Consider the following 17,500-nt stretch of genomic DNA (forward strand, 5'->3'; position numbering starts at 1 on the left):
AGGTTGTCACGGAAGTAAACAAGGTAGGAGTCAAACTTTCACATACTCTTAATATCTAATTATATTGATTATATATCCATTATATTGATTATATATCCATTATATTAATATTTATCCATTGTATTGATTATATATATTCATCATATTAATTATATACCCATTATATTAATATATATTCATCATATTAATTATATATCCATTATATTAATATATATCCATTATATTGATTATATATCCATTATATTGATTATATATCCATCATATTAATTATATATCCATTATATTGATTATATATATTCATCATATTAATTATATATCCATTATATTAATATACATCCATTATATTGATTATATATCCATTATATTGATTATATATATCCATCATATTAATTATATATCCATTATATTGATTATATATCCATCATATTAATTATATATACATCATATTGATTATATATCCATCATATTAATTATATATCCATCATATTGATTATATATCCATTATATTAATATATATCCATTATATTGATTATATGTATATCCATTATATAGATTATATATCCATTGTATTAATATATATCTATTATATTGATTATATATATATATATATATATATATATATATATATATATATATATATATATATATATATATATATATATAATATCCATCATATTAATTATATATCCTTTATATTGATTATGTATCCATTATAATAATTATAAATTCATTATATTTATTATATATCATTATATTAATTATATATCCATTATATTGATTATATATCATCATATTAATTATATAGCCATTATGTTAATTATATATCCATTATATTGATTATGTATCCATTATATTAATTATATATCCATTATATTGATTATATATCCATTATATTTATTATATATCATTATATTAATTATATATCCATTATATTGATTATATATTATCATTATATAGCAATTATATTAATTATATACATCCATCATATTAATTATATATCAATTATATTGATTATATATCCATTATATTAATTATATATCCAATATATTGATTATATATATATCCATCATATTAATTATATATCCATTATATTGACTATATGTCCATTATATTAATTATATATCCAATATATTGATTATATATATATCCATCATATTAATTATATATCCATTATATTGATTATATATATATCCATCATATTAATTATATATCCATTATATTGATTATATATATATCCATCATATTAATTATATATCCATTATATTGATTATATATATATCCATCATATTAATTATATATCCAATATATTGATTATATATATATCCATCATATTAATCATATAACCATTATATTGATTATATATCCAGTATATTAATACATCCATTATATTGATTATATATCCATTATATTAATTATATGTGGCAATCGGCGTCAGTTGCTACAGAGTGGCGCTTTCCTTCATTTTCAGCAGACTGCATTGTTGGTATAGTGCAGGGGTCGGCAACCCGCGGCTCCGGAGCCGCAAGCGGCTCCTTGACCACTCTGATGCGGCTCAGCTACATACATGCTGACCCCCCCGATTTACCCAGGAGACTTATGGATCTCAGTGTCCCTCATAGATTACTCCCAGGGAAAAAATAATCCTATTTACACTCTAATTACTAAATAAAGGGCGTGCCCTAATTGCACTGCAGTAATTGTCCTCTATAGCATTTACATACAGCGTGCCAGTCCGGCCACATGTTGCATGTTGTTATTACTTGCACACACAGGAGACAGCAAAGCATACTTACTCATCAGCCACACAGCTTACACTGACAGTAGCCGTATCAAACAACTTTAACATTGTTACGTTACAAATATGCGCCACACTGTGAACCCACACCAAAAAAGAATGAAAAACACATTTCTGGAGAACATCCCACCGTAACACAACATAAACACAACACAACCATTACCCAGAATCCCATGCAGCCCTAACTCTTCCGGTCTACATTATACACCCCCGCTACCACCAAATCCCCCCACACATCAACCCCCCCCCTCTCCGTGCGTTGGTTGAGCGGAAGAGTTAGGGCTGCATGGGATTCTGGGTATTGGTACCGTCAGTGTAAGATGTGTGGCTGCTGAGTTAGTACGCCTTGCTGTCACTTACGTGAGCAAGCTGAAATTGCATTCTACGTGTGGTCGAGCAGGTACACTGTTAGGGCAGACTGTAGAGGGCGCCAAATGCAGTGTCATCACGCTCTGATATTCGGGAGTCTCCCGGGAAAAATGAGAGGGTTGGCAAGTATGACGCTATCAAGCGCCATTCGTTCAAAACTCGCGGGCTGCACTAACATCAAATTTCCACATTAAAGTACGTGCCGGTGCGTGTGTCGGAGACCCCTGGTTAACATAGCACAAAGCGTTTAAGCTTTGTATGCGGTGTTATTCATTTAAAAAAAAATTTTGTGGCTCCCATTACTTTCTTTAATTTGTGAAACTTGCCAAAATGGCTCTTTGAGTGGTAAAGGTTGCCGACCCCTGGTATAGTGGAAGTAAATATCATTGTGCTACGAATGATGTCCTTTCCTGGTGTGACGTCAACGTGTCCTCCTTCAGGTCCTCCACTGGTGAACGTGACCAGCGCCAGCGTGTCGTCCACGCTGACCGTAGAGGCGCCCGGCCGCAGCCCCGCCCCCACGCCAGCCTCCTCGGACGCCAGCAAGGTGGTGAGCAGAGGCCTCGGACTCAGCAAGGCCTTCGTGGGCCAGAAGAGCAGCTTCTCCGTGGACTGCAGCAAGGCCGGTAAGCCAGACTCCGCCCCCTCGGCCGCCGTCGTGGTCGTTTCTTCCGCGTCGGGTTTGAAACCTCTTGCCGCCCCCCCCCCCCCTCCCTCCCCAGGCAAGAACATGCTGGTGGTGGGCGTCCACGGCCCCGAGGTTCCCTGCGAGGAGGTTCTGATCAAGCACCTGGGAGACCTGCAGTACAACGTGGGCTACGTGCTGCGGGAGCGCGGAGACTACGTCCTGGTGGTCAAGTGGGGCGAGGACCACATCCCCGGATCGCCCTTCCACGTCACCGTCCCATGATGCTCAGCTCTTTACACTAAATTATTCCCTCTTTTGGTTTTTTTTAGCAATTTAAAACTTTTACATTTCTCCTCAATATGGAACAAATGGGTCTTTTTTTTATCTTTTTTTTTTAAATCTCACCCATATTGGTAAAAGTAGATCAATATTGCTGCAAGAAGTAGCATCTCAAAATGTTTCCAAAACTTCTAAACTGGAATTCAGAGTGTTTACGAGCCGTGTGTGTGTGCACAGTAGGTCTGGGTTCCTTTTTTTAGCCTCATCCCTGAGAGATGATACAGTATTGTCTGCTCGTTTTGAGCAAACTGCAGCCAGTCCTGGAGTTGCTCGTGCTAATGCAGGATTCTCACAGGAATGAGGCAAAAAGCCAACCTGACCTCCTTTTTATGTGGATGTGAGAACAAGCGAGTGCCTCATGTGTCCCCACTCCAGCAGGGGTACACTTTGGTATCGATCCGATACAAGTACAGATACCAATACTTTTTTTGTTGTTTGAATTGCTTGAAACTCGACTGACTTTGTGATTATTTCCTAATTTGCTCATCTAATCACAGTAAAACAGGACAAAAATAGGTAAATCCATTTTTGATGAACATTTATGGACGATGTAACAATATCCACAAGATAATTACAATTATCTTGTTGGTATTGTCACTCAAATACTTGGAAAATGACTTATTCCAAACATTTTTATTTTTTTTAAACAAATAGAACCATAAAAACGTCGATTTTGGTCCCCACAAGGATCGGTCTAATATGTATTGATATTTGAATCAATTCGCCTACCCTTACTCCAACCTTCCAGCAGGGGGCAGTACACTACCCAGGAAGTGACGTTTGCGGCACTTGCTCCTCTCTCATCCTCCAAATAACCAATGATTAAACTGGGAACTCGGACTGGACTTCCATGTGGACTACTGATAGGCATTCAATACTTTATGATAGGCATTCAATACTTTACTTTATCGGCTTCACTCTGGTCGCAAACAATGATTTGAACGTTAAATCGTGGCGTTTCCCACGCTGGCCTGCACAGTGAAGGCATCGCCCAGCTGGTCTACTCCGGAAGCTTTCTTGTCACATAAAATATGATTTATTTTTTTCTATGTGAGGGGAAACATTTTGTACTCTGGACTGGATGTTTGAAAAGTGAATCAACCGCTATGTTAATGTACATTTGATAATTAAAATGAAGTGAAATGAAGGAGACTGGCCTCTGCTGTGCTTGTTTACCTTTTATTAATACGTGTGTGTACGTGTATATATATACATATATATAGATATGTGTGTGTGCTTGTTTACCTTTTATTAATACGTGTGTGTATGTGTATATATATACATATATATATAGATATGTGTGTGTGCTTGTTTACCTTTTATTAATACGTGTGTGTATGTGTATATATATACATATATATATAGATATGTGTGTGTGCTTGTTTACCTTTTATTAATACGTGTGTGTATGTGTATATATATACATATATATATAGATGTGTGTGTGCTTGTTTACCTTTTATTAATACGTGTGTGTATGTGTATATATATACATATATATAGATATGTGTGTGTGCTTGTTTACCTTTTATTAATACGTGTGTGTATGTGTATATATATACATATATATAGATATGTGTGTGTGCTTGTTTACCTTTTATTAATACGTGTGTGTGTGTGTGCATATATATATATATATATATATACATATATATATAGATATGTGTGTGTGCTTGTTTACCTTTTATTAATACGTGTGTGTGTGTGTGTGTGTGCATATATATATATATATATATATATATATATATATATATAGATATAGATATGTGTGTGTGCTTGTTTACCTTTTATTAATTCGTGTGTGTGTGTGTGCATATATATATATATATATATTATATATATATATATATATATATATATATATATATATATATATATATATATATATATATTATATATTATATATATATAAATATATATATATATACTTATATATACTTATATATATAAATATATATATATAGATGTGTGTGTGCTTGTTTACCTTTTATTAATACGTGTGTGTGTGTGTGTGCATATATATATATATATATATACACTTATATATATATATATATACTTATATATATATATATATATATTTATAAATATATATATATATATATACTTATATATATATATATATATATATAAATATATATATAAATATATATATATATAGATATGTGTGTGTGCTTGTTACCTTTTATTAATACGTGTGTGTGTGTGTGTGTGCATACATATTTATATATATATATATATATATATATATATATATATATATATATATATATATATATATATATATATAGATATAGATATGTGTGTGTGTGTGCTTGTTTACCTTTTATTGATACGTGTGTGTGTGTGTATACGTGTATATATGTATATAATATAATATATAATATACATATATACTTATACATACATATACACATATATACAGATATATAGATAGATATATAGATATGTGTGTGCTTGTTTACCTTTTATTGATGTGTGTGTACGTGTGCTTGTTTACCTTTTATTGATGTGTGTATGTGTGCTTGTTTACCTTTTATTGATACGTTTGTGTGTGTGCTTGTTTACCTTTTATTGATACGTTTGTGTGTGTGCTTGTTTACCTTTTATTGATGTTTGTGTGTGTGTGTTTATTGATACGTGTGTGTGTGTGTGTGTGTATGTTTGCTTGTTTACCTTTTACTGATACGTGTGAGTGTGTGTATATATGGGCTTGTTTACCTTTTATTGATGTGTGTAGTGTGCGTGTGTGCTTGTTTACCTTTTATTGATACGTGTGTGTGTGTGTGTGTGTGCTTGTATATCTTTTATTGATGTGTGTGTGTGAATGTGTGCTTGTTTACCTTTTATTACCTTTTATTGAAAAGTGTGTGTATATGTGTGCTTGTTTGCCTTTTATTGATGTGTATGTATATATATGTGTGCTTGTTTACATTTTATTGATATGTGTGTCTATATGTGTGCTTGTTTACCTTTTATTGATGTGTGTGTGCTTGTTTACATTTTATTGATGTGTGTATATATGTGTGCTTGTTTACATTTTATTGATGTGTGTGTGTGTGTGTGAGTGTGTGTATATGTGTGCTTGTTTACCTTTTATTGATGTGTGTGTGCTTGTTTACATTTTATTGATGTGTGTATATATGTGTGCTTGTTTACATTTTATTGATGTGTGTGTGTGTGTGTGAGTGTGTGTATATGTGTGCTTGTTTACATTTTATTGATGTGTGTGTGTGTGTGTGAGTGTGTGTATATGAGTGCTTGTTTACATTTTATTGATGTGTGTGTATATAAGTGTGCTTGTTTACCTTTTATTAATGTGTGAGTGTGTGTACGTGTGTGCTTGTTTACCTTTTAGTGGTGTGTGTGTATATAAGTGTGCTTGTTTACCTTTTATTGATACGTGTGTGTGTATATATGTGTGCTTGTTTACCTTTTATTGATGTGTATGTATATATATATGTGTGTGCTTGTTTACATTTTATTGATATGTGTGTCTATATGTGTGTTTTTTTACCTTTTATTGATATGTGTATATATATGTGTGCTTGTTTACCTTTTATTGATGTGTGTGTGTGAGTGTGTGTATATGTGTGCTTGTTTACATTTTATTGATATGTGTGTATATAAGTGTGCTTGTTTACCTTTTATTAATGTGTGAGTGTGTGTATGTGTGTGCTTGTTTACCTTTTAGTGGTGTGTGTGTATATAAGTGTGCTTTACCTTTTATTGATACGTGTGTGTATATAAGTGTGCTTGTTTACCTTTTATTGATGTGTATGTATATATATATATGTGTGTGCTTGTTTACATTTTATTGATGTGTGTATAAATGTGTGCTTGTTTACCTTTTATTGATGTGTGTGTGAGTGTGTGTATGTGTGTGCTTGTTTACCTTTTAGTGGTGTGTGTGTATATATGTGTGCTTGTTTACCTTTATTGATGTGTATGTATATATATGTGTGTGCTTGTTTACATTTTATTGATATGTGTGTGTGTATAAGTGTGCTTGTTTACCTTTTATTGATACTTTCATAAATCGACATTTATGTAGACATTTTTTTGCCTGGAGCATAATATTGATAAACATTTCTATGTTAGTCTTTTATAATAATATTGACAAACATTTTATAACAATGTTGACAAACATTTTATAATAATGTTGACAAACATTTTACAATAATGTTGACAAACATTTTATAACAATGTTGACAAACATTTTATAATAATGTTGACAAACATTTTATAATAATGTTGACAAACATTTTATAATAATGTTGACAAACATTTTATAATAATGTTGACAAACATTTTATAATAATGTTGACAAACATTTTATATGTTTTAGGATTCAAAACAGCACGTTAGTCAGCTGTATGGATGTGTAAAGCACTTCCTGTGGGCGTGTCGTCCCGCCTCCACAAGCTTCTGCTATTGGTTGTTTTTGGACCAATCACGCGCTCCCAATCTTCACCTTTGTAAAGTGTGTTAGTTTGGCAGAGAAGTGACTTCTTCCTCCACCTTTGTAAAATGTGTTTAACAGAGAAGTGACTTTTCTTCTTCCGCCTTTTTCATCACCGCCTGACAAAGCAGCAAGAAGAAGAAGAAGAAGAAGAGCGGCGTCACTCTCTGACTCTTCCTCCTCCAGCAGGTGACTCACTTCTCTCTTGTTGGCTGTGACTCACTCTGTCTTTGTACTTCTGCGCTAACAATGGAATTAATAACAATGGACACTTCAATTACTAACAATGGACACTTCAATTAATAACCATGGAGACTTCAATTACTAACAATGGAGACTTCAATTACTAACAATGGAGACTTCAATTACAAGTGCATTGTTTTCACTTGATGGAGCTAAGTCGCCATCTTGGAAACCACGTGACGGACGGTGGACGCGGCAACGATCTTTGTTGTTGTTCTCTCGCCAACAGTTTGGTGTATGTTAATACCGCGGCAATGATCTTTTTTGTTGTCCTCTCGCCAACAGTTTGGTGTATCTAATACCGCGGCAATGATCTTTTTTGTTGTCCTCTCGCCAACAGTTTGGTGTATGTTAATACCGCGGCAACGATCTTTGTTTTTGTCATCTCGCCAACACTTTTGTGTATCTAATACCGCGGCAACGATCTTTGTTTTTGTCATCTCGCCAACACTTTTGTGTATCTAATACCGCGGCAACGATCTTTGTTTTTGTCATCTCGCCAACATTTTGGTGTATCTTAATACCGCGGCAACGGTCTTTGTTTTTGTCATCTCGCCAACACTTTTGTGTATCTAATACCGCGACAACGATCTTTGTTTTTGTCATCTCGCCAACACTTTTGTGTATCTAATACCGCGGCAACGATCTTTGTTGTTGTCATCTCGCCAACATTTTTGTGTATCTAATACCGTGACAACGATCTTTGTTGTTGTTCTCTCGCCAACAGTTTGGTGTATCTAATACCGCGGCAACGATCTTTTTTGTTGTTCTCTCGCCAACACTTTGGTGTATCTTAATACAGCGGCAATGATCTTTGTTGTTGTCCTCTTTTCAACAGTTTGGTGTATCTAATACCGCGGCAACAATCTTTGTTGTTGTCCTCTCGCCAACAGTTTGGTGTATCTTAATACCGCAGCAACAATCTTTGTTGTTGTTCTCTCGCCAACACTTTGGTGTATCTAATACCGCGGCAACAATCTTTGTTGTTGTCCTCTCGCCAACAGTTTGGTGTATCTAATACCGCGGCAACGATCTTTGTTGTTGTCCTCTTGCCAACACTTTGGTGTATCTTAATACCGCGGCAATGATCTTTTTTGTTGTCCTCTCGCCAACAGTTTGGTGTATCTAATACCGCGGCAACAATCTTTGTTTTTGTCATCTCGCCAACACTTTGGTGTATCTTAATACCGCGGCAATGATCTTTTTTGTTGTCCTCTCGCCAACACTTTGGTGTATCTTAATACCGCGGCAATGATCTTTGTTGTTGTCCTCTTTTCAACAGTTTGGTGTATCTAATACCGCGGCAATGATCTTTGTTGTTGTCCTCTTGCCAACACTTTGGTGTATCTTAATACCGCGGCAACAATCTTTGTTGTTGTCCTCTCGCCAACAGTTTGGTGTATCTTAATACCGCGGCAATGATCTTTGTTGTTGTCCTCTTTTAATCCAACTTTTTTTTTTGGCATTTTCAAATACAGAAAAAAGTGCAAGTCGAAACAGTACAATTTTAAAGTCAGAAAATTCTTCACACCCTTTCCCTTAAAACCCAAATCCCCCACCCACCCTCCCACCCCACTCAGGTCACACCAACAAGGGACATATGGCACAATCATATAACAAGTAAGACGACAAAGACAGACATCCTCACATACACACACACATACGAGACCAGAGACAGACAAACAGGCTGAAAGGAGAGAAAGGGAGAAAATAAAAATAAAATAAAAATAATAAATAAAAGGGAGATTATTCCTCATCTGCGTCTGGGGATAAATCAAGAGAGTTGACATACAGCAAGAAAGGACTCCATGAGCTTTCAAACGCTTGAGCCGAGCCTTTTAGCGAAAACCTAAGTTTTTCTAGTTTTAGATTGTAGAGAACCTCTCTAATCCAACGGCCGTGTGATGGGGGGCGAGCCAGCTTCCAATTAAACAAAATCAATCGCCTGGCCAGCAAGGTCGTAAAAGCAACAGCACGTTTTAGTGATACCGGGCACATGTTATCGGGGCATACGCCAAAAATGGCTGATAATGGGTTGGGGGGATTTTGGATAGTTTTGAGTTAGTGTAATGAATTTTATGGATTACTTTGCATTGGATGAGACTATGGCGGGCACATATTGAGGAGGAGTGAACCAGTTTCAGGGCAGAGTCCCAGTGTTGGTCGGATATGTTGGTATTAAGATCGCTCTCCCACGAGGCTCTTATCACTGATAGAGAGTTTGGAGCAACTGAACTTAAAGAGGTATACAACACAGAGATACATTTTTTATGATTAGGGCTCAAAGATAACAATGTATCTATAAGAGTTTCCGGAGGACGGTTCGGAAAGTGTGGGAATTGTTTCTTTACGAAGTCCCTCGCCTGAAAAAAACGAAAAAGGTGGGAGTTCGGCAAATGGTATTTGGAAGAGAGTTCAGTGAAGGATGAGAACACTCCGTCTGCATAGAGGTCTTTCACAGTGGTGATGCCATGATCGTGCCAAGTCATGAATGCGGGGTCAGTACGGGAAGGTTTAAATAATTGGTTTTTAAGTAGCGGGGTCAATATAGATGGGCCCTGAAACCCCAAGTGTTTACGTAGCTGGTTCCATATTTTAATGGAGATCGATACAATGGTGTTTGCGCCTTCAAGTTTAAATGGGAAAGGGAGTGATGAGCATAAGCAAGAGTGCAATGAGGAGTGTGGGATCGCCGTTTCGAGGGATACCCAGGCCGGGAGGGTCTGAGAGCCTCCATACATCCAGTATAGGAGTTTCTGTACGTTAGCCGCCCAATAGTATTGTCTAAAATTGGGGAGTGCAAGCCCTCCTTCAGATTTGGGGGATTGTAGGACCGACTTGCGGATTCGGGCTGATCCGGCCCCCCATAAAAATTTGGATATTGATTTGTCTAATTTATCGAAAAATGATTTAGTAATAAATATGGGGATGTGTTGAAAAAGGTAGAGGAATTTAGGCAGAGTGATCATCTTGATCAGATTGATCCCGCCAGCGAGAGATAGTGGTAAAACAGACTGGCGGGCAAAGTTCTTCTCCATCTTTTCAATTAGAGGTAAAAAATTTGCCCGTAGCATATCAGACATAGCCGGAGTAATAAGGATTCCCAAGTAATGAATCCCGTCATGTGCCCATTTGAATGCCGCTAAAGATCGTGGTAACTGTTGAGCTAAGGAATTAATCGGAAACAGCTCACTTTTTTGGTAGTTAAGTTTGTAACCCGAGTGTGTGCCAAACCGCTCCAGAATGTCAAATATTACCGGGAGCGAGCTAGCAGGGTCCGAGATGTACAAGAGCAGGTCATCCGCATAAAGCGAGACTTTGTGCAGCGTGTCCGACCGGGTGATACCTTTAAAGCCTGCGTCCGCGTGCAGCCAAAGAGCAAGGGGTTCTATCGCAATAGCAAACAGTAATGGAGACAACGGGCAACCTTGTCTAGTGCCTCTTTTAAGAAAAATTGGGGCGGATAGTGTATTATTTGTACGTACCGAAGCTACTGGGGACGAGTACAAAAGTTTAACCCAGAGAATGAAATCCTCATTAAAACCAAACCGACCCATCACTTCAAATGGATATTCCCATTCAACCCTGTCAAAGGCTTTCTCTGCATCGAGGGATACTACCACCTCCGGGGTCGAGGGGTTTGGCGAATGGATAATGTTTAGGAGGCGCCGAGTGTTGTGTGAGGATTGCCGGCCTAGCATAAAACCTGTTTGATCCAACGAGATGATGGAAGGCATCACCCTTTGGAGCCGGAGAGCGAGAACCTTGGATAGAATTTTTAGATCTACATTTAAGAGCGAAATTGGTCTATAGCTGCTGCAAAGCAGGGGGTCTTTTTCTTTTTTAGGATGAGAGAAATGGTGGCCCTCAATAAGGTTTCTGGGAGGCGATGTTGCAGAAAAGCTTCATTATACATGTCTCTTAGAGCCGGAGCAAGAACACTGGAGAAAGTTTTGTAATATTCTGCACTAAAGCCATCCGGGCCGGGTGATTTATTGCTCTGTAATGATTTGATGGCTTCTGTAATCTCAATGACACTAATGGGCTGGCCCAGGCCCCTCGCAGCCCCACATTCTATCTGGGGGAATGTTGTATCGCTAAACAGTTCATCTGAGGAAGGGGGGCAGTCTGAGGTATATAATGTTGTATAAAATGCAGCAAATGTTTCATTAATCTTAGCTGGATCAGTATGTAGTTCTCCTGTGTTAGAGCGAATAGACGTGATTAGTCTCGAAGATGCTTCCCCCCTGACCCGGTGGGCTAAGAGCCTGCCAGCTTTTTCCCCAGATTCAAAAAATCGTTGTCTGGATTTGAGCAGTTGTAATTTCGCTCTATTGACAGACATAAGGTCAAAGTCAGTTTGTAGGCGGAGGCGTTCTTTATATAGTGTCGGGTCTGGGTTTGAAGCGTATTTATCGTCAAGATCCTTAATCTTGCGGAGCAGCTCAGTGATTTGAATGGTCTCTGTCTTATTTAGGTTTGAAACAAAAGATATAAGTTGACCTCTAATATAGGCTTTAGATGCCTCCCATAGTATACCTCTTCTGATTTCTGGTGAGTCGTTCAGTTCGAAAAAACACTTAATTTGATCTTGTAGGAAATTCTTATAACGGTCTTCTGCTAATAAGGCTGAGTTGAATCGCCATTGTTTAAGGGGTCTAGGTTGAGTGTCCATATTGATGTCTACTGAGGTGGGGGCATGATCCGAGATTACAATACTATGGTAATTACATGTTTTGGTTTTGGAAAATAGTCTATTGTCGAGAAGAAAGAAGTCTATCCGAGTGTAAGTGTGATGTACATGGGAGAAATAGGAAAATGGTTTAATTGTAGGGGAGGCATGTCTCCACGGGTCTGTAAGACCTAACTGTTTAGCGAAAGTATCTAGTGTTTTAGCTGAATTAGATAAGGGAGACAGTTTGTTAGATGATCGATCCAGTACAGGATCCTGCACCAGGTTAAAGTCCCCGCCCATAATGATAAAATGGTTTCCAATGTTCGGAAATGATGTAAACGATTTAGTCACATAAGAACTGTCATCCCAGTTGGGTCCATAAACGCTAGCGAGTATGACTGGGGTGGCTTGCAGCGTTCCGGACACAATAATATAACGACCAGCCGGGTCTGCTACAATTTGATTGATCTTTGTTGTTGTCCTCTCGCCAACAGTTTGGTGTATCTTAATACCGCGGCAACAATCTTTGTTTTTGTCCTCTCGCCAACAGTTTGGTGTATCTAATACCGCGGCAACGGTCTTTGTTTTTGTCCTCTCGCCAACAGTTTGGTGTATCTAATACCGCGGCAACGATCTTTGTTTTTGTCATCTCGCCAACAGTTTGGTGTATCCGATACCGCGGCAACAATCTTTGTTTTTGTCCTCTCGCCAACAGTTTGGTGTACCTAATACCGCGGCAACGATCTTTGTTTTTGTCATCTCGCCAACAGTTTGGTGTATCTAATACCGCGGCAACGATCTTTGTTGTTGTCCTCTCGCCAACACTTTGGTGTATCTAATACCGCGGCAACGATCTTTGTTGTTGTCCTCTCGCCAACAATTTGGTGTATCTAATACCGCGGCAACGATCTTTGTTTTTGTTCTCTCGCCAACAGTTTGGTGTATCTAATACCGCGGCAACAATCTTTGTTGTTGTCCTCTCACCAACAGTTTGGTGTATCTAATACCGCGGCAAGGATCTTTGTTGTTGTCCTCTCGCCAACAGTTGGGTGTGTTTAATTGTGGTGTCTTTGGTTGACATTCTTGCAGACAGGATTGGGGCGTTCTCGTATCGTTCTTCCCGCCTGAGTGGTTTAAGATTCAAAGATAAGAACCTGTTGGGCAGACTTGGATAATCCAGTTAAAGTAAGAACTGCGGACATCTTACTGTGGTGACCATGGAGAACTTTTGTGTATACCTCTTTGTTTTGTGTAAATAATGTCAAATATCCACTTATTTTCAGTATTATTGGTGTTGACACGAACCAGAGACAATCTTTGAGCACCACACGGTTCGATTCCTGGGGGGTAACAATCCTATTCAAAAGGATTCTGGGTTGAAATCAATACTTTTTAATATGATTGAGTGGCAGTTCTCTGATTAACTACACTACTCCATACAATAGATAAACAACTCTGATCATTACTTCAAAGAAAACTGGTTTTGTTTAGTAAAATTACACCCAAACATTGAATAAAGTCAAGTACTTTTAATGGGTAAGAAGCTATTTAACAGATGTGGCCCGCCACTTCATTTTATTTGGCCCTGGAAAGCCTGAAAATAATATGTATAAATAATGTACTGGAACTTTTCTTTCTAAATGTATTATTTCTTTCTATTTTGGGAGAAAACAAAAAAGTACTCCATTTAATCGCAAATTACGTCAACTTAAATATTGTCTAATTATGCAAAAATATATTATCAGACCATTTTGTTTTTTTTATTTACAGTAAAAAAAGAAATGTACATTTTACAGTAAAATTCTGGCAACTGAGCTGCCTTTTTTTTTCTTTTCTTTTTTTTTTACCATAAAAACAGCAGTACTGTTTTTCCATTTACAGTAAAATACACAAAAAAAAAAAAATATATATATATATATTATAAAAAGTATTATAAAAATATAAATATTAAAAAAATAACAAAATATCATAATTATTTTAAAAAAAAAAATAATAATAATAGTATAATAATTTTAAAAAATTGTATAAAAATATATTATAAAAATATAAATAAAAAAATAAAAAATACTATAAAAAATATATTATCAGACCATTTTTAAATAGAAATCACTACTAATAATAATGATTTCAAAGCAAGTTGTCCATCAAATTGTGCAATGTAAAAGTAGCAATACATTTCATGGTAAAATTGTGAAATTGACTTTGATTTTTGCAGCATTTTTCTCCAAATGTACTTTTTTTTACTGTAATAAACTGTGGTGCTGTTTTGGCATTTACAGTAATACACTGAAAAATCTACAGTTGTTGATTTGTGGTAAAAAAAACAACAACAACAACAAACTGGCAGCTCAGGTGCTAAAATTTTACTGTAAAATTAGTTTTTTTTTTATTTACAGTAAAAAAAGAAATGTACATTTTACAGTAAAATTCTGGCAACTGAGCTGCCTTTTTTTTCTTTTCTTTTTTTTTTACCATAAAAACAGCAGTACTGTTTTTCCATTTACAGTAAAATACACTAAAAAATATATATATATTTATTATAAAAAATTGTATAAAAATATATTATAAAAATATAAATATAAAAAAAATATAATAATTACTTTTAAAAAAAAATAATAATAATAGTATAATAATTAAAAAGAATTGTATAAAAATATATTATGAAAATATAAATAAAAATAAAAAAATAGTATAAAAAATATATTAGCAGACCATTTTTAAATAGAAATCACTAATAATAATAATGATTTCAAAGCAAGTTGTCCATCAAATTGTGCAATGTAAAAGTAGCAATACATTTCATGGTAAAATTGTGAAATTTACTTTGGTTTTTATAGCATTTTTCTCCAAATGTACTTTTTTTTTACTGTAATAAACTGTAGTGCTGTTTGGGCATTTACAGTAATACACTGAAAAATCTACAGTTGTTGATTTGTGGTAAAAAAACCAACAAACTGGCAGCTCAGGTGCTAAAATTTTACTGTAAAATTAGTCTTTTTTATTTACAGTAAAAAAAAGAAATGTACATTTTACAGTAAAATTCTGGCAACTGAGCTGCCTTTTTTTTTCTTTTCTTTTTTTAACCATAAAAACAGCAGTACTGTTTTTCCATTTACAGTCAAATACACGAAAAAAAAATAAATATATATTATAAAAAATAGTATAAAAATATATTATATAAATATAAAAAATATATAAAAATATAATAATTACATTTAAAAAAAATAAAAAATAGTATAATTAAAAAAATTGTATAAAAATATATTATAAAAATATAAATAATAATTAAAAAATAGTATAAAAAGTGGCAGGGTATATTTTTATTATTATTTATATTTTTATAATATATTTTTATACAATTTTTTAAAATTATTATACTATTATTATTATTTAAAAAAAATAATTAATTATTATATTTTTTTAATATTTATATTTTTATAATATATTTTTATACTATTTTTTATAATATTTTTTTTTCCGTGTATTTTACTGTAAATGGAAAAACAGTACTGCTGTTTTTATGACAACAAAAGAAAAGAAAAAAAAGGCAGCTCAGTTGCCAGAATTTTACTGTAAAATGTACATTTCTTTTTTTACTGTAAATAAAAAAAACTGTAATTTCACAGTAAAATTCTGGCAACTGTGCTGCCTTTTTTTTTCTTTTCTTTTTTTTTTACCATAAAAACAGCAGTACTGTTTTTCCATTTACAGTAAAATACACTAAAAAAAATATATATATATTATAAAAAATAGTATAAAAATATATTATAAAAATATAAATATTAAAAAAATAAAAAAATATCATAATTTTTTTTTTTTTAAATAATAATAATAGTATAATAATTTTTAAAAATTGTATAAAAATATATTATAAAAATATACAAAAAAATAAATAAAAATAGTATAAAAAATATATTATCAGACCATTTTTAAATAGAAATCACTACTAATAATAATGATTTCAAAGCAAGTTGTCCATCAAATTGTGCAATGTAAAAGTAGCAATAAATTTCATGGTAAAATTGTGAAATTTACTTTGGTTTTTATAGCATTTTTCTCCAAATGTACTTTTTTTTACTGTAATAAACTGTGGTGCCGTTTTGGCATTTACAGTAATACTCTGAAAAAACTACAGTTGTTGATTTGTGGTAAAAAAAAACAACTACAAACTGGCAGCTCAGGTGCTAAAATTTTACTGTAAAATTAGTTTTTTTTATTTACAGTAAAAAAAGAAATGTACATTCTGGCAACTGAGCTGCCTTTTTTTTCTTTTCTTTTTTTTACCATAAAAACAGCAGTACTGTTTTTCCATTTACAGTAAAATACACTAAAATATATATATATATTTATTATAAAAAATTGTATAAAAATATATTATAAAAATATAAATATAAAAAAAATATAAAAATATAATAATTACTTTAAAAAAAAAAAAAAAATAATAGTATAATAATTAAAAAGAATTGTATAAAAATATATTATGAAAATATAAATAAAAATAAAAAAATAGTATAAAAAATATATTAGCAGACCATTTTTAAATAGAAATCACTACTAATAATAATGATTTCAAAGCAAGTTGTCCATCAAATTGTGCAATGTAAAAGTAGCAATAAATTTCATGGTAAAATTGTGATTTGTGGTAAAAAAAACAACAACAACAAACTGGCAGCTCAGGTGCTAAAATTTTACTGTAAAATTACATTTTTTTTTATTTACAGTAAAAAAAGAAATGTACATTTTACAGTAAAATTCTGGCAACTGTGCTGCCTTTTTTTTTCTTTTCTTTTTTTTTACCATAAAAACAGCAGTACTGTTTTTCCATTTACAGTAAAATACACTAAAAATAAAATATATAAAATAGTATAAAAATATATTATAAAAATATAAATATAAAAAAAATATAATAATTTAAAAAAATTGTATAATAATAATAATAGTATAATAATAAAAAAATGTATAAAAATATATTATAAAAATATAAATAAA

The 17,500-nt window shown here is 33.6% G+C and overlaps 2 protein-coding genes across 4 annotated transcripts in view; both read left to right on the plus strand.

The window, feature by feature from the left end:
* The window catches only part of flnbl (filamin B, like), a 196,431-nt gene extending 192,163 nt beyond the window's left edge, over positions 1 to 4,268 (plus strand). For both annotated transcript variants that reach the window (XM_062038188.1, XM_062038189.1), the window contains exons 48-49: positions 2,605 to 2,790; positions 2,887 to 4,268. In XM_062038188.1, coding sequence (XP_061894172.1) covers positions 2,605 to 2,790; positions 2,887 to 3,074 — 374 coding nt within the window. In that variant the 3' untranslated portion in view covers positions 3,075 to 4,268. The remainder of the gene's footprint in view (positions 1 to 2,604; positions 2,791 to 2,886) is intronic.
* Positions 4,269 to 7,602: 3,334 nt separating this feature from the next.
* LOC133643525 (deoxyribonuclease-1-like) overlaps positions 7,603 to 17,500 on the plus strand; it is a 49,013-nt gene continuing 39,115 nt past the window's right edge. For both annotated transcript variants that reach the window (XM_062038154.1, XM_062038155.1), the window contains exon 1: positions 7,603 to 7,782. The gene's annotated coding sequence lies outside the window, so the exon portion shown is untranslated. The remainder of the gene's footprint in view (positions 7,783 to 17,500) is intronic.

This window comes from Entelurus aequoreus, linkage group LG26 (assembly GCF_033978785.1).
Source record: "Entelurus aequoreus isolate RoL-2023_Sb linkage group LG26, RoL_Eaeq_v1.1, whole genome shotgun sequence".
In the NCBI taxonomy this organism is placed as follows: Eukaryota; Metazoa; Chordata; class Actinopteri; order Syngnathiformes; family Syngnathidae; genus Entelurus; species Entelurus aequoreus.